At 42.3% G+C, this 23,696-nt stretch overlaps 1 protein-coding gene across 1 annotated transcript in view; it reads left to right on the top strand.

Annotated features, from left to right (window-relative positions):
• Positions 1-16,356, top strand: part of THEMIS (thymocyte selection associated) — a 111,490-nt gene extending 95,134 nt beyond the window's left edge. Inside the window, exons 6-7 of the mRNA XM_074946938.1 lie at positions 9,440-9,601; positions 16,127-16,356. Coding sequence (XP_074803039.1) covers positions 9,440-9,601; positions 16,127-16,146 — 182 coding nt within the window. The 3' untranslated portion in view covers positions 16,147-16,356. The remainder of the gene's footprint in view (positions 1-9,439; positions 9,602-16,126) is intronic.
• Positions 16,357-23,696: the final 7,340 nt, after the last annotated feature.

The following is a 23,696-nucleotide window of genomic DNA, read 5'->3' as shown; positions in this document are numbered from 1 at the left end:
TGAAACAACACTAACAGGAGCAACTAAGTAAAACCCACCCTAGAATAGCCAAGTGGTTCGGCCACTCCCTTGTGATATGGGAGTCCTGGGTTCAAGTCCCTGCTCCAAATCAGGCAGAGTAGGGGGTTTGAACCTGGGGCTTTCACAGCAGGATTGAGTGCCCTGACCACCAGGCTGGGGTGGGTCTTTCTGTTTCTCTTTCATTTTAAAAGGTCTCAGCCTTGTCCTGAAGCAAAAATGGGAAACAATTCAAAACGCTGAAAATTTTCATGAAATGGGATAGCTGTTTCCTGCCCAGCTGTACCTGGGAGTGGTTACAGGGAAGGAGATTTTTAGTTTGCTGACAACTTCATTTCAGAGTTTTCTGGGGCTACATGGCCTCTTTAAAGATCTCCATGGCTGAGTGTACCTCTGATGAGGTGGGCAGGCTCTGCACAGGTACAATACTTCCCCTCAGTGCTCAATTTGTAATGAAAGAGGTGCTGGGGCTCAAGCAATTTTTTTCTCTTCATAACTGATGCAGCAAGCCCAGAGGTGCCGAGGCTATGAACGCCCAAGCCTAGAGGTGCCAGTGGTCAGCCCTGGCACAAATTAAGCCCTGCTTCCCCTACTGTGCCCCAAAGGCTTTGGGGAAACAAGGCCACAGATTCTGCCTGTTGGGTAGCAGGAGGGGTCAGATTGTTATGCACCGTCCTCAAGAATCCTCATATGCTCTGTGGCAGGAGCCAAGTTGGGCCCCCTTTTGACTGTCTTCGTTGAAGACAATAGCACTGATTTCAACAGGACCAGGATCAGACCAGTGGTGCTGCTGCATCCCCTGGCTTGAAGTAGTAATAACAAACACCAAATACCTGGTTTCCATGGTTTCCATCATCAGCACCCCCACAATAAAAATTGTTCCAGCGCCCCTGGATCAGACTCTAAATCACATAAGCACAAGACATTTTTAACAATGTAACTGTTACAAGCAGTGACAGAACAATTTAAACCTTGAAATATCTGTTTCTTACCGATCAGAAATGTTGATATATTAAAGAATGGATGGAAGATTTATTGTACCAAAAAGAAACAATGGTACAGCAAACAGAAATTCAGGACAGAAAGATTTAGATATAATTAATAAGGTAGAATTATTGAAAGTGAAGTAACAGAAAAAGAGACACAACCAGGGCATAGTAGCTACTCAAAATAAAAAAGGGAAACAGCGAACGTATTCAGCAGCTGCACCTTTCCAGCAAAACATACAATTTAAAATTCAACTTTTATTACTAATGTTTTATTTGATTCCAGCACATTGTAAACATTAATCTTTCATGTATTTAACCTATATAATATCCGCTATATGTTTTAACATGTCAAAAATGATATTTTAAAAGATACTGGGTATCCTCTGCTGGTGTCTATTGTGGTATTCTGGTTCAGTGAAGCTATCTTGATTTATATCAGCTGAGGATACGGCCCATTGTTGTGAAATGTGATTTGTATAGGGCCAGATTCTGATATACCTTAGTCATTGATTTCCATGGAGCACCTCAATGATCAAGGTAGCTGTGAGCATGAGAAAGAGTACCAGAATCTGGCTCACAGTAAATAAAACACAACTGGACATAAATACACACCTGAGTTTGCTCACAACACTTGCTCTTCAGCTTTGTATGTAATATCTAGCGAGGTGTGCTCTCATAAATAAATACGCACTCGTGTCTCATTTAGATCACAACAGGGATTGAATTATCGAGTGATCATTTACAGCTATATTGTTCTGTTCGGCATAAGGCCAAAGATGGAGTGCTCTCAGTGTGCCTGGATGCAAACTGATGAAACATAACTCTAGCTCTGGAGTGTCATCTTGCAATTACACAATTGTATTACAAAGTATTATTTTTAGGGCCAGCCTGATGAGGCTGCCAGCTGTGCAGTGGGCATCCTCAAAGGGAGCTGAGTTTGGGATTTGACCATGCTGGCTTTCACGGCTGGGCTGGAAGGAGATTTGAGCACTGTGGATATAGGAACCTCATGTTGCTCTCTAGACTTCCATGGCCTGTCTTATGGAGGAGGTCAGACTAGATGATCATAATGGTCTCTTCTGGCCTTAAAAGCTATCAAGAAGCCAGTAACACCAGTAAGGGGAGCTGGGGTAAGCCCCCCCCCACCCCCAGGTTTTTGAACTCGTTCTAAATTCCATAGGCTGTGGCATCAAGGGGGCCATCACTCAACTACTTTTAAGCAGTGGTCCTGTACTAAATCAGTGTGGCTACTGCTGGAGTGTCATTCCAGTTGTATGGTTGCAATCCCACTGGAATTTGACCCAGCCACCCGTTGGTACAGACAGAAGGGTGGCCGAACCAAATTTCAGCCCATGCCATTGTGACCTGGCACGGAGGGTAGCAACGCCACTCAAATTTGGCCCAACCTTGCCTCTGTTCAGATGGAAGGATGGCTGTGCCAAATGATATTGTAACCTGGTGCATGTGGAGTCTGTTCTTGTATGGTGGAGAGTGCAGGGGAGTCTGCTGAGAAGGTGACTTCTGGTAGCACTGACTGATGGACTGTGTGGGTAAGAGAGAGGGAAGACTCCCTGGCCAGGGGAGACCCAGGATCTATGTGGGAGGAAGGAGTGGGGAATGAACAGGGACCAGACTGGAGTCCCTGCTGGGGGAAGGTGGGAGCTGGAAGTTGCCCCCTCCCCCAAAGAAATATCTAAATTGGTGCCGCTGGAAGGACCAGAGAGGGACTTCAGAAGAAATTAAATCCAGCCTACCTCTCTGCAAATAGAGTGTCCGTGGCTATTAACAAGTGGGTTAGGGTGGAGAGTTTCAGAGCTTTGAGTTTTGGGGAGCATGCCCTTCTACCCTAAGGAAAGGAATGTAATTAAAAAATTCATATAGCTGTTATGTAAATTTAGTTTTGAGGTTAATAGATTTCCAAGCAAGGAGTTAAGTTGCATTGATTTTACTGCTTGGGATTCTCTTGAGATCATTCGTTTTCTCTGTCTCATTTTCTAATACTTAATTGAAGTGTAAATACATATATTTCAAAAGATGTCCCACTCCAGTTTGGGATTAAAGGATACTTCCAATGAAGTCTTACTGACATTAATCCCTTGGGATGTGTTTTGGGTTAGTGCCATTAATTTCCTTTCTCCCTGACGCGTCTGACTTAGATGTTATGATTTTGTTTATAAGCATGCATTTTGGGGAGAGAAAAAACAGAGCAATATCAATTCTGAGCTCTTCTGTGGTTTAATTCCATATTAACAAGTCCAGTGAGCACAAACAATATTTCTCCGTCTGACCCCCAAGGATTACTTTATTCCTTGCAGTGCTTGTTTCATTCTTTAGCTTATTTTCACTGATAAGAGATCCTCCCAGTTGAAAATGAATTACAAATGTAGAAATGTATATGAAGAAAATGATGGCTGCATCACTTCTGTGTCTGAACTCTGCATTCAGTTACTGGCTTCTCTGCTCCCCAGGCTGCCAAGGTCTGGAAACACTGCTAGTTTGTTCAGTCCCAGAGAGAGGCAGGTGGAATTGTTTTTCACATTGCTCAATCGTGACTGATTAAGGAATATTGATGGGAGCTAAGGGAGTCCTGTTTATTTCTCCTTGAGTAGAAGTAGGGTGGACTCAAGGGTAGATTGGGGGGATCTTTGTCTGAGTCCCATTTAGGGACCCGTGGAATGTGAATAGCTGCAGAATGGCATTGGAATGTGTGACTGAACGGCAGGCAGAAGTGTTTCATGGTAAGTCTGGAAGCTGAGGAGCAATATCTGCCTCATGGGATAGCTGTTTGCTGAGTTTTGCACAACCTCTATGAGAGCAAGAGAGAGCACCTCATTGATGAGGCCAGAGGTAGACAGGCTTTCTGGACACTGCCAACCGCTAGGGGGACACAGGGTCAGGGATACATCGTGCTCCTAGTTTGATGTCAGAGTGTCAATGTGAAAAATGCATAAAACTTTGTGTAGGGATTACATGATGCTTTGGGTAATTATTTTATGTTAATCTGTGTGGCAATTATGTTGTATCAAAGTCTTGCTGATTCTTTCTTCATAACATCTCCAAGAAACAGTTTTTCTTATCAATCCACCCAGCTAAAACTTTAATTTAAGATGTCCTCATCTCGCATCTTCATGACTGCAACGTCCTTCTCTCAGGCCTTGACAAATGCAGTCAGACCCTATTCAGATCCATTCAGAATGTTGCTGCAAAGGTCATTTTCCTCGACCGTCTCACTGACCCTGTCACCCCCCTCTTTGATTTCTCTCCACTGGCTCCCCCTGTCGCTATGGCACCAAACATAAGCTGCTTGTCTTATGCTGAAGGCCCTTCACCTTCAGTACCGGCCCTGCCTATCATTTCTCATTTGCTATCACGTTGCTGATTCCCACCTCTGATAGGCCCATGATGTTAGCCTCCACTGCCCACTTGTAAAACAAGCACCTTTGTGCTTTCTCCCATTCTTCCCCTCATGCTTGGGAGGAGCTCCTGTAAACATCTGCAAAGCTACCTCATTATCCACCCTCAAAAATTGCCTTTGCCGTGATGCCTACAAAGCTCTGAACAACAGTTAGGCTGCAGGTGTGCTGAGATCTCTGCCTATCATGCTGACTAATATCAACTGATTGTACTTCCCTTCGGTCTGTATCTATGTGTTGCTTCTTGTCTTGTACTTAGATTGTAAACTCCTTGGTGCGGGGGCCATCTTTTTGTTCTGTGTTTGTACAGCACCTAGCACAATGGGGCTCAACAGTAATGCAAATACTAGTGATGCTGTATGTAGGGATTTCATGATGGTCTGGGCAAGGATTTTATGAATTGATTTAACAAGGAATAACAGAAGTTGCAAGTCATGTATTTAAAAAAAAATCACCTTTATTGAACACCCCATGATACAAAATGAAAACCAGGGCAAAATTTGCAAAAATTCATTCTAGTGCCTCGTAATAGGCATGTCCATGCAAACTCTCACAAAGCTCTTGTTACTGTTCCCAATGTTTTTCTAACCCTGCCAGTGTGCCTTTCCTATTTTGAGTCACTGGATCGGGTCCCAGGAATGGCCCCTTCTTTCATTTGCTTGATAACCTCTTGTGTAACTTGGCATTCTGGTGAGTGCTGTTAAGACGGGACTGGATCTCCTCTCCCCAGTGGGCAAGGAAGTCCAGGACCTCAACATAAGACCATGTGAAAGCGTGGGGCATGGCTGCTATGACTGGTGTGTGGTATGTGGCACCAGGTGTGTGTACTTTCCACAAGCTGGAATCGCAAAGAGACACATCTGGCTGCATGACAGCCTTTAAAGGAGGAGGTGACGTCTTATCAAGATGTCCCGAAGCTGTAGAGGGCACACAGGTAAACAGAAAGGCTGATCCAGCTGTAGGGCAGAGCAGTGTGGGATGGCAATGGGAGAACTGCCAGAGGTGGACCATTGTGAACTGAAATGGGAATGTGACCACACCTACTGTGTTCTGGAAAAACTCATCCTGCATGCCAGCAAACTCGTTTCCAAGGAGGGTTCATTAAAGCAGGGAATGAGAAATAAAATCTTTTGTCTCTGAACACAAGGCAGTTTTCCCCCGAAACACTCAAATTAACTCAAAACAACATGCAAATGTAGTCAAGTCTTACGTAACTGGGGCAAAACATACATCTGATATGGAGCATATCACCCTCTAAATGAGACGTAGCTGAAGGGCACATCCCTAGGAAATACCAAGGTAAGAATGCAGATTCCCAGCTCGAGTGATTCGTCACTTCCATGAGACACAACCATATGTGGAATAAATTTGTATTATGGAGGCTACGTGCCACATATGGCAGATAATCTGAATTTACTATGGCAACATTTTTTAAGAAGATAACAAGTTCTTTTTGTCTCAGGCCTTTTACTAACAGTCAGATCTAGATCTATCTGCACCCGGTCTGTGAGTGATCATACTATATTAACAGTTTGTTTACCTTTGGGGGTTACTGGTGTACTATGGACAGGGGGTGAATAACAGATCACCTCGTGTATGCACAAATTTTGATCTGACACTAATATGTACAATCCAAAAGAAGGATTCCTAAAAGAAAAGGAAGGATGCTCTCGTGGCTATGGCACTGAAATGGGAATCAGGAAACCTGGGTTTAATTCTTGGGTCTGCCACAGATTTCCTAGGTAGTCTTGTGCAAATCACTTAATCTCTCTGTGGGAAAATATGTAAAGTGTGGGTGGTAATGTTTCCTTTCTCTCACACTTTTGTGTGCCTTGTCTGTTTAGATAGTCCCTGCCCTGAAAAGTATGCAATCTCTCACTAAAAGAAAATGAGTACTTGTGGCACCTTAGAGACTAACCAATTTATTTGAGCATGAGCTTTCGTGAGCTACAGCTCACTTCATCGGATGCATGTGGCTCACGAAAGCTTATGCTCAAATAAATTGGTTAGTCTCTAAGGTGCCACAAGTACTCCTTTTCTTTTTCCGAATACAGACTAACACGGCTGTTACTCTGAAACCAATCTCTCACTGTGTCTGTAGAGTGCTTACCACAATGGGTCCTCGGTCTCGGTTGGGGGCCTCTAGATGCTGCTGTAATACAAATAGAATAATAGAAATGGAGGGGTGAAAAAGACCAAGAGAGGTCCTGAAGTCCAGCTCCCTGTTCTGAGGCAAGGCCAAGTAATCCTAGACCATCCCTGACAGGGGTTTGTGTAACGTTTGCTAAAACCTCCAGTGATGGGGATTCCTCAGCCTCCTTTGGAAACCTATTCCAGAGCTTAACCATCCTTCCAGTTAGTAAGATTTTCCTAAAATCAAACCTAATTCTCCCTTGCTGCAGATTAAGCTCATTATTACTTGTCCTGCCTTCAATGGACATGGAGAACAACTGATCATCATCTTCTTTGTAACTGCCTTTAACATATTTGAAGATGGTTATCAGGTCCTGCCTCAGTTGTCTTTTCTCAAGACTAAACTGCCCATTTTTTTAACCGTTCCTGCTAGGTCAGGTTTTCTAAATCTTGTATTGTTTTTTTTTGCTCTCCTCTGGATTCATAGAATCATAGAATATTAGATGTGGAAGAGACCTCAGGAGGTCATCAAGTCCAACCCCCTGTGCAAAGCAGGACCAACCCCAACTAAATCATCCCAGCCAGGGCTTTGTCAAGCCAGGCCTTAAAAACATCTAAGGATGGAGATTCCACCATTTCCCTAGGTAACCTACTCCAGTGCTTCACCACCCTCCTAGTGAAATAGTGTTTCCTAATATCCAGCCTAGACCTCCCCCACTGCAACTTGAGACCATTACTCCTTGTTCTGTCATCTGCCATCACTGAGAACAGCAGAGCTCCATCCTCTTTGGAACCCCTCTTCAGGTAGTTGAAGGCTGCTATCAAATCCCCCCGACTCTTCTCTTCTGCAGAATAATCAAGCCCAGTTCCCTCAGCCTCTCCTCATAAGTCATGTGCCCCAGCCCCCTCATCATTTTCGTTGCCCTCTGCTGGACTCTCTCCAATTTGTCCACATCCTTTCTGTAGTGTGGGGCCCAAAACTGGACACAGTACTCCAGATATGGGCTCACTAGTGCCAAATAGAAGGGAATAATCACTTCCCTGATCTGCTGGCAAGGCTCCTACTAATGCAGCCCAATATGCCGTTAGCCTTCTTGGCAACAAGGGCACGCTGCTGACTCATATCCAGCTTCTCATCCACTGTAATCCCCAGGTCCTTTTCTACAGAACTGCCACTTAGCCAGTCGGTCCCCAGCCTGTAGCAGTGCATGGGATTCTTCCGTCCTAAGTGCAGGACTCTGCACTTATCCTTGTTGAACCTTATCAGATTTCTTTTGGCCCAATCCTCCAACTTGCCTAGGTCACTCTGGACTTTATACCTACCCTCCAGCGTATCTACCTTTCCCCCGCAGCTTAGTGTCATCTACGAACTTGCTGAGGGTGCAATCTATCCCATCGTCCAGATCATTAATAAAGATGTCGAAAAAAACTGGCCACAGGACGGACCCCTGGGGCACTCTGCTTGATACCGGCTGCCAACTAGACATCGAGCAGTTGATCACTACCCATTGAGCTTGACAATCTAGCCAGTTTTCTATCCACCTTATAGTCCGTTCATCCAATCCATACTTTTTTTAACTTGCTGTGAAGAATACCGTGGGAGACCATATGAAAAGCTTTGCTAAAGTCAAGATATATCACATCCACCGCTTTCCCCATATCCACAGAGCCAGTTACCTCTCTTTGTCTGTATCTTTCTTAGAGTGTGGCACCCAGAATTGGACACAGTATGATAGGCATCAACTCCATGGGTGCTCCACGGCTGGAGCACCCACCGCAAAAATTAGCGGGTGCTTAGCACCTTCTGGCAGCCAAGCTCCCCTCCTCCCCCCAGCTTCTCACGCCTGCTAGTGGCCCCACCGATCAACTCCTTCCCCTCCCCCTGAGTATCTCCTACATGCCACGGACAGGGCATGCTCGTGGGAGGGGGAGGGAAGAGGCGGGGCAGAGGTGGGAGCTGGGGGAAGGGGTGGACTGGGGGCAGGCCTGGGGTGGAGGAGGAGGAGTGGAGCATCCCCTGGGTAGAGAGGAAGTCAGTGTCTATGCACAGTACTCCAGCTGAGGCCTCATCTGTGCCAAGCAGACTGAGGCAATTTATGTCCCATCTTACATACATTCCTGTTAATAAACCCCAGAATGATAGTAGCCTTATTCACAGCTGCATCATATTGTTGAGATCTTTTTCAGTAGTGCTCCCACTTAGACAGTGATTTTGTAGTTGTGCATTTGATTTTTCCTTCCTCGGGGTAGTACTTTGCACTTGTCTTTATTGAATTGCATCTTGTTGATTTTAGACCAATTCTCTAACTTGTCAAGGTCATTTTGAATTCTAATCCTGTCCTCCAAAGTGCTAGTGACCCCTCCCATCTTGGTGTCATCCACAAACTTTATGAGCATACCCTCCATTATCCAAGTCATTAGTGAAAATACTGAATGGTGCCAGATCCCACTAGATAGGACCTCCGTGTTTTACAGTGAACCATTGATGATAACCCTTTGAGTACGGTCTTTCAACCCTTTGTGCACCCACCCTTATAGAAATTTCATCTAGATCGCATTTCATTAGTCTGCTTATAAAAATGTCATGCGGGACTGTGTCAAAACCCTTACTAAAATCATGGTATATCACATCTACTGCTCCCCCCCATCCACGAGGCCAGTAACCCTGTCAAAGAAGGAAATTAGATTGGTTTGGTATGATCTGTTCTTGACAAAAATATGACATGAAGAAGGAAGGAGAAGAAAAGAGAGGTGTAAAAGCAGCGAAAAAATTGTTAAAAACAAGGAGATAATTCTGAAGAATGGGGATCATATAAATACGGTGATCAACAGACTCCCGTGTCACCTCCTTACAGATATTTTATGTTTTCTTTCTTTGTTATTTAGGTCCAATAAACAATATGCTTCTGACGTATGGAACAGAAAAGGAACTGGAGGAGAAGCACACCTATGAATATGTAGATGAAAACGTAATTGAAAACATAAGGAAAAAATTCCAAGAAAGCACAGTTCATCATAAAATGTATCCCCTGAAGAAGAAGAGGGAAGGTGGGTGTGTCATTCGATCACTTACGAATGTTAACAAATGCGTGCCACTGTTTTCAGATCTAATGGCAGTCTTCACTCTTCATGAATTTGGGAATTGTCTGTGAAAGTGTCAAAGTCTCTACAGTAGCCTTTTCTGAGGAACAGGGGCAGAGCAGGGGAGACACCAATAGTACAATTTATGACTCACTGTCACTGTTTAGAATGACACCTTGTTAAATAGACACTGAGTCATTCGAGCTGAGTGAAATTTTTTGCACAATAGTTTATTCACCAAAAAATGCAGTTTCAGTCGACCAAAAAGTATTTGCAAATTTGACACAGATGCGCTGAATAGTTTTGGACAAAAAATATTTGTCCAGTGGTGGTGCTGCTGCCCCGCCTCCTTTAGAAGAGGATGCCCTGGGATGTAGGGCAGTCTGGGGGTGGGTGTCTGCACTACAAAAAGGGATGTAATTTGCAGCTTGTGTAGATGTACCCACACTAGCTTTTAATTTAGGTCGCTTGCTAAAAATAATAGTAAGTATGTGGCAGCATGAGCTAGCAATGCACGTATATACTGGGGGAGGGGGAACAGGGGCAGGCGGCCTTGTACAGCCTGCACTGAAGCCTATGCTGCCACATCCTCGCTGATCTTTATAGCAAGCTAGTTAGGGTTCAGCTATGTCTGCACAAGCTACAAATTGCAGCCCTGCCGCAGTGCAGATGTGGCCATACCCCTCTCCAGCTGAAACTGTCCCACTTTGTATAAAATATTTGAATAGTCATTGGCTCAGAGGAAGAGCCAGTGACCCTAGCGCTTGGTAGTCAGGGCACTCAGCTGGGATGTGAGAGATCCAAGTTTAAGTCCCTGTGCTAATAACTGTTTAATCACTTATACAAAGTGGACCAGCTTCAATGGAGAGATTGAGAGCCTGCCTCAGAACGTCCCCTAGCCCAGCGGTCAGGGCACTCTCCTGTGGTATAGGAGATCCAAGTTCAAATCCCTTCTGCATATCAGGCAGAGCGGGGAATTGAACCCAGGTCTTCCCCCAGCCCAGGTGACTGTCCTAATCACTAAAGGTCTATCTACACAGCAGCTGGGAGGTATGTGATTCCAAGCTAGGGTAGCCCAACACATGCTAGCTCTGCTCAAGTTAGTGCACTAAAAATAGCAGTGTAGCTGTGGTGCCGGCTTAGGCTAGCCACCTGAGTGTGATTCTGCCCAACCCCCCGGTACATACTTGGACAGCTAGCCTGAGCAGCCACCATGGCCATGCTGCTATTTTTAACACCCTACATGGAGCAGAGCTAGCATGTGTCTGTCAACCCACCCTGGGAATCACATCTCCCAGCTGCTGAATAGACATATGCTAAAGGACTAATGGTTATAAGGGAACTAGCTCTTCCTCCATCTGCTGTTTTGTCACTCTAGCCCTTCATATGCTTTGCTTTTTATTTTAAAAATGCCCAAAGACAAAAAGTTTCATTCAACCTAAAATGAAATTTTTGTCAACTCACAAATTTGCTGAAATTTTCCAGCATTTTTGTTCCATTTTTCAGAACTGCCAGAGAAGCAAAAACCCAGTTATTCACTCTGCTCTATGTGTAATACATAACTAAGCTTTTTAAAAAGAGGTAAACTTTTAGGCCCTGATTTTAATTTACACTAAGGCTATTTTCTGCTGCTCTGGCTGTGGGAAGGAGACTTAAAGCAGGAGTAAACAAGAATCAGGTTCTTACTGCTTAATAACCCCAAATTATCAGTTCCAACTTAGCACAAATTGTACTTGTATTGTTAAGTAGGAGTGGAGCTGGTGGAAGAGGTGACTGAGCTCCTCAGCTTTCCCATGCTCTAATAACAACTCCTGATTTTTCCCTCTCTAGGTTCCCTCTTAATCTCTCTTCCTGCCAAATCCTCCTCTTAACTCAGTGCAGGATCCAAAGACTAATTTTCAGTGAGGATCCTAGGTAGTGAAATTTCTCCCATGCCTGGGGAGGTGAACAGGATGCACTAGTTGTCTACTCCTCCCCATAGGTGATGTTTCTGTGGTGCAGCTTGTATCAATTCCCTTGTCTCAAGAGTGTTTCCAGTCCTTTGCAGGCAGCACATGTGGTGCAGCTGTGGATCCTCGTCTTCCCCTCCTCACGCTTGTGGCCAGTGTTCACAGAAGCAAATCCTCTTCTTCCTCTATGCAGGCATTGTGGGATCTGTAGCAACAGATCATGTTCTCTTCCATCTCCAAACCTCATCGCAGCAATGCCTCGAGGAGGACCAGCAGTGGGGGTTCTGCAGCCTGGCTTCTCTTCCCTCTCATTAACTGAGATGAGGCATTTCTAATTCAGATGGGGGCAGCTGATTTAAATTCATGCTGCTTCCCACCTCCCCTGTGCCTATGCCGAGAAAGAAATTTTCATGGAGCGTGAGAGAAGGAGAGCCAGGAAGCAGCAAGAGCATAGAGATTGGAGTCCGCTGCATGCCCAGCAGCCACAGCAGATCTCACCCAGAAGGGTGGGGAAAAAACAAGCAGCTGTCATAGAAGGAAGGGGGAGAGACTGAGGTCAACATTGTAGTCCAGATCTACATTAGCCAGGGAATTAGTGCCCAGCTAGCCCGAACAGGGTCAGTAATGATTCTGGCTAACGTGGCTGTATTGTCATGTAGACAGGGCCTAACTGGACACTGTAAACAGGGGTTACACTGGAAAAGAAAATTTTTCCATTTGACTTTTTACCCACAGGTAACCAGGCAGAATGCAGCTTCAAGAGACAACATCTGCCTGAGGGCTCAGCCTCTAATTGTGCCATTTACTGTTGAGGCATCAGATCCTTCAAACCTTTATCCACCTGCCCTTTAAACTCCCTGTTAACAGAGAAAAGGCTGCACTTTATTACTCCTCTTGTTTGAAGGCTTTAGCAAAATATGCAAGAAAAGACCTTTGCTGTCTCTAGGGATATTGCTATCAGAGTCTTGGATTATGAAACAGTCCCACAAATTATTTTATTCAGTGATTGAAGGAGCAGCCACCCGCTCTAAGATCATTAGATAGCCAAAGGACATGTTGATTTTCTTCCAATCTTTTGGTCTCCTTCTGACATTCAGAAATCCTCCATTAAGGTTTATATTAAACATTTCTGCCAAGATTCTCTGTGTGCACATTTGTGTGTGCACTGGGAAACGTGGATTTGATTTGTGCATGTCAATCCAAGCTTTGGTGAGTTTAAAAACAAACCTGGAAGACTTCTGGTGAGCCAGCGGGGACAGCTTAAGAGGCTGCTTTTGAAAAAGTCTCATAAAGTCAGGTCAATGGGCCATTCAAAACATAGATGAATTTGCTGCTTTGGCCTGATTGAGAACATCTCTTATAAGCTTTTTAAGGGGAAAAGATTTACAAGAATCAATGGTCTGCTGCATCTCTGCCAAAGGTTTAATTATCTGTCATATTGGTTACACCACAGGACTGCTTCCCATTAATTTATACCATTCATTAAATTCTTCCTTTCTATTATTTAAACATGTACAGACAGTCAAACTCAAATTCATTGGTGCAAATTACATTATAACAGAATTGTTAGAAAATGTTTTAAGATATTAAAAATAAAAGCAAACCCCAATAATTTAACCCTTGTCTGAGCTTCAACCCTCAAAGAACGGATTTTAAATCAGTGTTTATAATCAGTTATTTAGTCGAGTACAGAGACTCCAACCAAGATCAAAGCTCCATTGTACCAGGCACTATACCAACACATAGTAAAAACCACTCCTTGTCCCAAAGAGCTTACAATCCAAACAGACACAATAAAGAGTGAGAGGGGAAATGGAGGCAAAGATACTTGCCCAAAGTCACTGGCAGATCTGGGAACAGAACCCAGGTCTTGTCACTCCCAGGCTACTGCACTGTCTAGACACACACTGACTTTCTATCTTTTGTATTAATTTCAATAGACTTTCTCTGGGCTTTCATATCCTTTTGTTCTTACACAAAGTGAAGTTAACTATTTATTTTGTTGCTTCACTGAACCTGGACCAAATGATAAAGGCCAAAATTTACAGACTCAGGTACCTTAAACTCAGGCATCTAAATCCATATTTAGGCATTCAGAACTCCTGCTTAAGTCATTGGGAGTTGTGGGTTCCTAGCATCTTTGAAAAATCCAATCACTTTTATTCAGATTCTTAAATATGGATTTGGGTGCCTAGTTTTAGTCAGCCAAATTTGAAAACTTTTGCCATTTGGTATTTTCTCTGCTCTCCGATGGGACGACTGAAGCTTTTAAATGAGAGAATAATGAATGGTGAATGTAGGAGGAAAAATGAACAGGGAGTGATTGGGGTACTCGCATAGGAGTTGGGAGATACAGGTTCAGTTCCCTGGTCTGACACCAGCTTCCTGTGTGAACTTGGCAAGTTGCTTTACTTCTCTCTTTCTCAATTCCTCATCTGTAAAGAGAGAATGATAGTGTAGTCCTATTTCAGGGGTGTTGTGAGGACAAATGTATTAAAGATTGTGGGTGTCACACTAAGCACCCCAGTATTCACATCCTACACACTGATGTAATCATCTTTGAACAAATATGCCATGTGAGGTATTATTTGAAAATTAATAACTCGCTGATCATTAATATTCTTGTGTAATATATGTACACAGTGGGTATTAAGAGTTATAAATCTATGCTGGAATTATAACTAAAGTGTGTGTAAACCAGGTATGTCGGGGGACTTGTTAAACAGGTCTATGGTAAACAAAGGAATGTGTTCACCTCAATTTACATATAAGCAGTAAACAGACCCATCAAGCTAACAAGGGATGGAGGTAAATCTTATGTTAACAAGTGCAGGAGAAGACAGAATGGCGTATACACCCAGCAGGAGAGAGAAGCTTGGTCTGGGTTTTATTTTTCAGAAGAATCCATATAAAAGGTTTACCAGTCTATAAAGATGACAAGGGGTAGAGGATGCTTGAACCAGTGATCAGATATCATTGTAAAAAGTATATATCAATACTACTGGAAGAATTGTGAATACTCACACATTTTAAAATGTGTGGCCAAACAACGGAAGGAACAGTTCCCACCCAGACAAGAGGGGAAACAGCTATCTACCTGTTTTCTATGTTAATTAAGCATGGTGGAATCAAAACAATGGAAGCCCAATTACATACAGGGGGATAGGAAGCCCACAGGAAGGAAAGAACAGCATGAGGTCACCCTGCCTCTTGAAACAAGTTCATTGAACTTTGAAAGATAAAAGCAAGGGCAGAAGCCATTTTTGGCATCCATCACAAGATAGACATGAGGAAACAGAGCTCTTGCAAGCTGAGAAAGATGGGTCCTTCAACCAAGGGGGAGTTGAAGTTTCTGGAACTGAATATAGGTGAGAAACTTGCTAAGCTAAAGATCTTGCACCTAGGATGACAAGGAAAGCCTTGTACTTTTGTGGAAGGTCCTGACTGTGGGAAAGTCAGCCATGTTTGGGAAAAAGAATGAGTGGTGAGAGAAACCAGCTTGAACAAAGCCTGTATCTTGCTAGATTAAGTTTTAGCATTTTAGAAGCATATTTTGGTTTGTTTTACTTGTAACTCTTTTTATATTCATTCCTTATATGTGAACTCATTTAATCCTATGTATATTTTGTTAATACATTTCTTTCATTTTTACCATAAACCAACTCAGTGCTGTGTTTAAAAGTAACGGTGTGTTCACCCCAGTTAAATTAAGCTGTGATGTGCTTTTGTGTTTTTAGAGGAACGAACAAACCATATAATTTCTCTGAACTATCCAGGAGAGGGCTGGACAGTGAAAAACACACAGTATGGGAATGTGTTGGGGTCACCGTGCAAGTAGTAACCAAGGCTGGTGGAAGCTCGAGTGGGGCTGTAGACCGGCTGCTGGGGTCAGAACTGTTAAACCAGTGCTGTGTGGCACACAGTCACTCGGTGAGACCTGCATGCTGGTAGACTAGTTCTGAGCAGCCCAGGTTAAGAGCTACAACAGCAAAGCATTGTGAGGCACCCCAGGTTACAGGACAGGTGGTGATACAACCCCTCACTGGTCTGGATTGCACCCCGGTGCACAGTGACAGTGGGACACTCAGATAAATAAAATAAAAACAGATGGACAAAGAGGTGAAGTGACTCACATCATGCAACAGGTCCGTGGCAGAGCAGAGGATGGTGAAATCCTGGCCCTGTTGAAATCAGTGAGTGCTTTGTCATTGACTTCAACAGAGCCAAGATTTCATCCAAGGTCTGTTGACTCCCACTCCTTTGCTTTAATCACCAGCCCACGCAAAAGCTGAGTTTGCATTTTTCTTAGTTCAGTAGAAGCATCAGGGTTTTGTCTCCTCAGTGACTGATCTGCTCCCCATCTGTTTTAAGCTAAATATCATTCAGGTACTGTTGCTTGCTAACTCTTCATTGACACACAACTGTTCACACAACACAACACTCATGCACCCGCACATACATTCACTGTATCATTTTAAAACCAATATAAAAGATTTCTGTTTCAATTTCAGCCATTCATTTTCTTTTTTTTGTTTGTTTTCAGAAACCTCTAAAATGGAATAATACGGAAATTAACCCGAAATGACTGGAAAACTGCATATATTATGTAATAAGATCATCCACAACTACAAAAACAAACGAATCATGAAAGAAACACCGTCTTCCTTCTGTCTCATGAAGAGCACCCAAGGCTGCAATTCAACTACACCAAGCCCCTGAGAAACTAAACTACTTTCACAATCATAAATAAAAAGTCATGCACGGTACTCGTTCCCCTAGTAAATATTTATTCACAAATTCATATAATTATGCCAATTAGGATACAATTTTGCCTTATCAGTGCACCCAAAACACCCATTGATTTCCTAGGCCACTGTATGGCACTTGCTCCAGGCCAATTCCTTATTCTAAAGTGTCCTATAATTGTAAATGTTTTGGGGAGAGAGGGTAAAGTAATTCCTCATTTAATTAAACAATTGCAAATGTTCCAGGTTGAGTTTCAGGTGTGGTGTACTCAAAATTACCAAGGGACAGATTCTGCCACCCTTTCTGGTGCTGCGTAGTACCTTACTGTGCAAGCAGTACCTTTGCTTCACAAGTAATCCCATTGAAATCAATGCAAGTGCTTACGGAGTAAAATACTACCCAGTGGGAGTAAGGGTGGCTGAACCTGGAACAAAGTAAATCAGAGTATTTTGGGTTAGATTGTGTCCATATGGGGGATAGGAAGGGCTGATCTTCTGGGCTCAGAGTAGGAGCCACTAAGAATCATAGCCTCTTTGTTCAGGAAGAGACAGTTGCTCAGTCTGGGAGTTATCTGCTGAAAACAGAACAAGGAAGCATGGGGAGTGGCGAGAGCAGGTGGAGTCATGTCTCCGTCCTCCCTGTGCATTGTGAGCAGGGAGCACGCTGCACTTTTTAAAAGTTATGTAGCAAATTATTCTCCCATCCACACCCAAGCACAACTGGGCCAGTGCATCTCCACACAGCCTTTCAATGGGCTGTGCCAAACAGGAGCCATTAGGTCTTGATTAATGCTCCATCTGTTACATACAAATGGGTAACTGCCTGTAACAAAGAATATCCCAAGACAAGTGAGGTCACGGGAAAAAGAGCATAGCAGATTCTTCATATTTTTTAAAAATTTGCTTTAAAATGTTTTCCTTTTTAAAAATATTTTTGAAAAATGCAAAATAAGTGCTTAGACAGTTCCATGAGAGGTGAAGAGTTTGCTGGATGCAAAACCTACCTGATGAGCATCTGAGGTACATTCATTGGTACCCTACCACTATCCTTCTTAGTATTGTGGAAATAGCAATTGTGGTGGGTATTTCTGCTTATTTAGATGAGGATGCTTTTAAATCTAGCTGCGAATGTACGAGCAGTGCTGATATGGGAAACATACATTCTGTACTCTCATATTACAAAGCAATGAAGCACCAAAAATGCCTACAACATTTTTCTGTAAATATTTTTAAAGAAAAAATCCCTACGATATATAGTATACCCTGAATTGCTGATAGGAAATCCATGGAATGGTTAGTTACCGGTATGGTAAATTCATTTAGGATTTCTTTGCACTGGTTTATATTAATTTAATTAGGGTAAATCCTTTTCCTTACTATAACCATTGTCTAAATTATTCCAATTACTAAACAGTACTTTAGAGACTAACAAATTTATTAGAGCATAAGCTTTCGTGAGCTACAGCTCACTTCCATCGGATGCATCCGATGAAGTGAGCTGTAGCTCACGAAAGTTTATGCTCTAATAAATTTGTTAGTCTCTAAGGTGCCACAAGTACTCCTGTTCTTTTTGCGGATACAGACTAACACGGCTGCTACTCTGAAACCTAAACAGTACTTTGTATTCACATGTTTTTATGCAACATTCGGCATATAAATAGTTAACATGAGGGACAGTTTTGTATGTGTGTCTATTGTATGTATGCACCCACCTTGTCTGTCTATTGTATACATAGGATTAATTGGGTAATGTGGCCTGTGAATGTACTGATGTGCCTCTTTGAATAGATTGCACAAAAAACAATATTTCCCTTTTTGTAGGTGAAAACAGTCCAGCTTGTAACATTGGCAAACCCAGTCTTCTGCATAAATAAATGTAGTTCATGCTGTATTTTACTAGGTTATTGTGTGTGGGATGTTGCCATTCATTCGGTGGTTTAGAGATAAGGGATCTATTACTACCAAACTCTCCTTTAGCTCAAGTGGCAGAGGTCTGTGTTTTTGGAGCTACAAGGACAAATATAATAAAGCTCAAGGCTGTAAGTGGCTAAGCGCCTCCTATGAGGTGTTGAGCACCCTCAATTGTTGTGCATGCTCAACTCATCATAGAATCAAGCTGTTATTGTGACAATCGTAGGTTTATTTCACAGCACACTTATATATGTATGTGGTGGTCTCTTTTGTAAAAATGAAGTCTCAGGGGTATTAGCCCTTACTGTAGCACAGGGATCGGCAACCTTCGGCAAGCGGCCTATCAGGGTAATCTGCTGGTGGGCCGCGAGACATTTTGTTTACGTCGACCATCTGCAGGCACGGCCCCCTGCAGCTCCCAGTGGCCGCGGTTCTCCATTCCCAGCCAATGGGAGCTGCAGGAAGCAGATATTTAAGCAGACCTTAAATAGTAAAATAGTTGCCTTGTAAATGATTGGCATAATCCCTCACATATATTTGCTAGTTTAAAGGCTTAATTTATTTATTGTTAATGAGTGTTAATGAGCATTTCCTTCCACTGCACTCTCACTAAGGGCTTATCTGCACATGGAGTTATTCAGAAACAGCCATTCCTGAATAACTCTACATGCAGCCGCCTTTATTCAGGAATAGGAATGCCTTGGGTCTGTTTGGCTTAACCCAGAAAGTGTATTAAACTAAATAGGGGCAGGACAGCCTTATATTGGAATAAGAGTGTCCCACGTGGAGTTATTGTGTACACAAACCCTTAGTGAGACAGCATTTCCATGTGGATAATCAACATGCACATTTTCCATATGTTCCGCCTTTGTGCTTGGAGAAGATAAGAAAAACCTTTCTCCCAGCATTCTTCTTTAAATGCCAAAAAGCCTTTTGTTTAAATACAATGTGCTCCTTCTTTGTGTCAGACAAATCCTTATCTACAACACTCTTGCCAAGGAGTGCTGCTGTTGATGCTTGTTATCTCTCCACTTAGTGCATTTGATGCTTTCTTTACCTCTTATGTCTGCCCAAGTGTTATTTTAAATTTTTGCTTTGATGCCGCTCTTTGCAAGTATCTGACATGGTGTTAAATACTTGCAGTCTTCAAAGAGAAACCAAGTTTGCTTTCAAAGATTAGAAGCAGGGTGTAATGTTTGTGTTGTGCTTGGGGGGAAGGAGGGAGGTTTAGGAATTGCTGGGCTGCTGGCCTGTCTTGCAAAGCTCAGGAAGGACTAACACCATGCCAAGAGTCTGTTCAGGCCCTTCCTTCAGGGTACTGTTTAATCTTCAAACACAAAACTCACCAACAAACACAAAGCAGGTGCCCAGAAGCCCTTTGTGTCTCTCTTTACCCCACTCCCTTTCACTTCCAGGGTCTGCCACAGAACAGGAGCCAAACTCCTTCCTGCAGCAACCCCTTCAGCTGAGCTTGTTCAACCCTTTACAGGAATCCCTTGACCCCTTTCCCTCCACCCAGCCCAAACACCCATTCTTAAAAAGAAAAGGAGTACTTGTGGCACCTTAGAGACTAACCAATTTATTTGAGCATAAGCTTTCGTGAGCTACAGCTCACTTCATCGGATGCATCCGATTTCAACATCTGGCTCCGCACCTTACGCCTGCACATCTGCAGCAAGGACTGCCACTCAAGAATTGGACTTTTTAGCCACTCATGACACTGCAGCATGACACTTAGTAACTGAACTGCTTTGGTGCTTACACCATTGTCCTTTGAGATGGAGGGATGCCTTCTATACATCTAGTAACAGACAAATTTAACTATTATTATAAATTATTTATATTGCAGCCTCACCAAGAGGTCCCAGACAGGTTGAAGTCCCATTGTGTTAGGCACCGCATAAATATAATATAAACAACAGTCCCTGTCTCAGAGAGCTTGCAGACTAAAAGACAAGGATAAAACAGGTTGGGCAAACAAACAGGAGTTGGATGGGTGAAGATAGGATGGAAGAGCAGTAGTAATAGAACATTTTAGAAGAGATTAGCTGCATGCAATCCATAGGTGTATGTGCAATTCATAACTTTAAACTGCTTAGAGAAAAGTTAGTATTGTATGTATCTGAAATTAGGAGGAGGTATCAGATAAGACTTGTCTACACAGCACAGCAAAGCATGCTACAAAGGTCCAATTTGTAAAGCACACTCAACATGCTGTGTTCCACCTGCCCAGTAGCATCCTCTAAAAGGGACCCAGTTTGCTTTAACATCAGAACTGTTAAGATTAAATTAATCTGAACTAGGTACCCTTTAGAGCACGCCGACAGGGTCTAAACAGGGCATGTAGACCACAGCACATCAGTGCGCTTTACCAATCACACCCCACGGCCATGCTTTGCCAGCGCCATGTAGACAAGCACTCAGTTACAAACAAAGTCTCACCCTGCCAAAGGCCAGATGTGGGGCACAATATGTAACAAAGTGACAAAATGAAGAACAAAAAATAATTCATGCACAAAACTAAAATTCTGTGGGAATCATTCCTTAAGGGTAAATAAAATAATAAAGAAACTGAGGTTATAAGAGTTATTTCAGATAAATAATTTTCAATAATAAAAGTGAGGGGGCAACAAATTCGTGTGGACCACAGGTAACTTGGGGATCTGAAATGATGGATATCTGTGAGTTATTGTTACAGAAAGAGCTTATTAAGAATTTCTGTCATGATGGATGCAACTTACCTGATTCCCTCATAATCCTGCGAAGGTGTACAGGGGCAGATTAGGAAGAGTTAGTGAGATGATTCTATGCAGTACACTATGAATAGCTGACTTTCTAATTGCTAATATCTAACCTAAATCTCCTTTGCTGCAGATTAAGACAATTACTTCTTGTTTTTCCTTCAATAGACATGGAGAACAATTGATCACAGTCTTCTTTATAACAGCCTTAACATTTTTGAAGACTTTTATAAGGTCCCAGCTCAGTCTTCCTTTCTCAAGACTAAACATGCCCAATTTTTTAACCTTTCCTCATAGCTCAGGTTTTCTAAACCTTTTATCATTTCTGTTGCTCTTTCCTAAAGTGTGGTGCCCAGAGTTGGACACAGTACTCCACCTGGGGCCTCACCAGTGCTGACTAGAAAGGGACAATTAGCTCCTGTGTTTAGTCACCATTCCTGATAATACACCTCAGAATGATATTCATCTTTTTTGCAACTGCATCACATTTTTGACTCTCATTTAATTGGTGATCCACTATAACTTCCAGCTTCTGTTCAACAGTACTACCACCCTGTCAGTCCCAATTTTATAATTGTGTGTTTGATTTTTCCTTCCTAAGTGTAGTACTTTGCACTTGTCTTTATTGACTTTCGCCTTGTTGATTTCAGACCAATTCGTTAAGGTTGTTTTTAATTCTAATCCTGTCCTCCAAAGTGTTTGCAACCCCTCCCAGCTTGGTGTCTATAAATTTTATAAACATACTCTCCACTCCATTATCAAAGTCATCATTGAAAATATTGACTAGTAGAGGATCCAGATCTGACCCCTGCACGGGCTCAGTAGATCCACCCTCCTAGTTTGACAGCAAACCATTGATAACTATTGTGAGTGCGGTGTTTTAACCAGTTATACACCCACCTTACTGTAATTTCGTTTAGACCACCTTTCCCTAGTTTGCTTAGGAGAGGAGAAATCCTGCTACTTTCAACTATAATCCTTTCAACTATAGTAATCATGTTACATCTATTTACATTTTCAAGTCTAATTTAGCAAGAAAAATAGCTAGAAATGTAGTTTGTGTTCTTTCTTTCTTTCCTTCTTTCCTTCCTTCCTTCTTTCTTTCTTCAAAAAATGAGGTTTGCTGAGTCTGGTTCCTGAGGCCAGCTTGTACAAGCTCCATTCACTCCTATCCCCCAGCCACCTCCTGCTCATCAGTCGGTATATACCCAAACAAGTGATATTTACTCTTTTTTTGCACTGTTGAGGATTGTTTGCAGAGGGAGCTGAGAAACAGTGTTAAAGATTTCCCACAACCACCGTGACTTCTGTCCTGCTGGAGGCCATGGATCAGGAATAGGACAGTTTTAAATACATATTTTAAGGGAAATACATTTTTAAACTAAACTTCATTCTCAAAGTAAGCCATCTTTTGTCACAAACATGAACACCTAAAATCAGAAAATACTGTAGAAAGCTAAACCCGAAAAGCATAACAATGAGCCAAATTCTGAAGTCTGCCTGACTAGTCCTTACTCAGGCAAACCTCTGTTGCCTTCACTGAGAATTTCACCAGAGGAACCACAGACTAAGAAGGAAATAAAGGTTTGACCCAGTAAGGATATCCTCCTCAAAGTAAGGGGCTTAATATGGATGCAGAACTCATTGCAGGATCGGGGCCTAAGTATTGTCAGTTCAAATTTGTGAGCACCCAATAATTATTTTTGAAAAAGAGGAATTGTTCAACTCAATTTTGTTTTTCAAAGTGCTGAAATTACTGATTGCCATTTACAAATTATTAATAAATGTAATCAATGTATATAAAGAAATTTCTGGTTTTTAAAAATGTATTCTACAAGTATATTCTAATTACAATACGTAGTTATGCTCCTTGTTGATTTATCTGGACATTTGTGTTGTCAGCTCTTGTTTTTCCCAAAGACTCCATGGGGATGGAGCTAATTTAAACACAGAAAAGGTCAAAATCTTGTTTTCAAACTTTTCTTGAATACAATTAGTTTAATATTTTAACAGCTGGAAGCTGTAGTAATTACTTTTAGATTATACACAAAATCTGTTGAAGTATAATTACTCTGATCTATGAACCAGGTAATTAAGGTAAAAACACCCACATTTTCTTAGACTTCATTAATGTATTTCTTTTGAAAATGGTTGGATAATGACAGGAATCATTAAAGCACATTAAAAGTTTATCCATAAAATGACATTGAGTAATTGAAATCTTTATCCTGGGACATTAAAGGACAGAATAACATTGAACTGCTCAATGTACTGACAATTATTTCTTGATTTCCAGTACAGATTTCATACACATTTGGGGGGAAACTGGCCAATCAAACTGAGCAAATGGCAAGGGTGAATCCTCACCCAGCTGCAACTGAGGCTACAAGAGCCCTTTTATAGTGGAAAAGGGCTGCAGCCGGGGTGAGGATCTCACCCCTGGTGTTTCCGACAAAGATTTTGCCCTTTGTACATGAATCAGGAGATGACGTTCCAATTGACTATTGGGTTGCTGGGCTTGATATGTTACTCATCAGTGTAGTTATGGCAAGACACACAATTACGTTAGGAGCATTGAAAAAGCTTCAGGAAACATGGTGAGACATATTTCTATTACATTATGTGGTATAACGATATATTTTGTAAATTTTTAGACTGGAAATTAATGTCCTGAACATGATACCGAAACGATCCTTTTTGCTTATAAACGAACGAT

This window comes from Natator depressus, chromosome 3 (genome assembly GCF_965152275.1).
Source record: "Natator depressus isolate rNatDep1 chromosome 3, rNatDep2.hap1, whole genome shotgun sequence".
In the NCBI taxonomy this organism is placed as follows: domain Eukaryota; kingdom Metazoa; phylum Chordata; order Testudines; family Cheloniidae; genus Natator; species Natator depressus.
The sequence above is the reverse complement of the archived record's forward strand: the minus strand, read 5'-3'. Positions and strand labels throughout refer to the sequence as shown.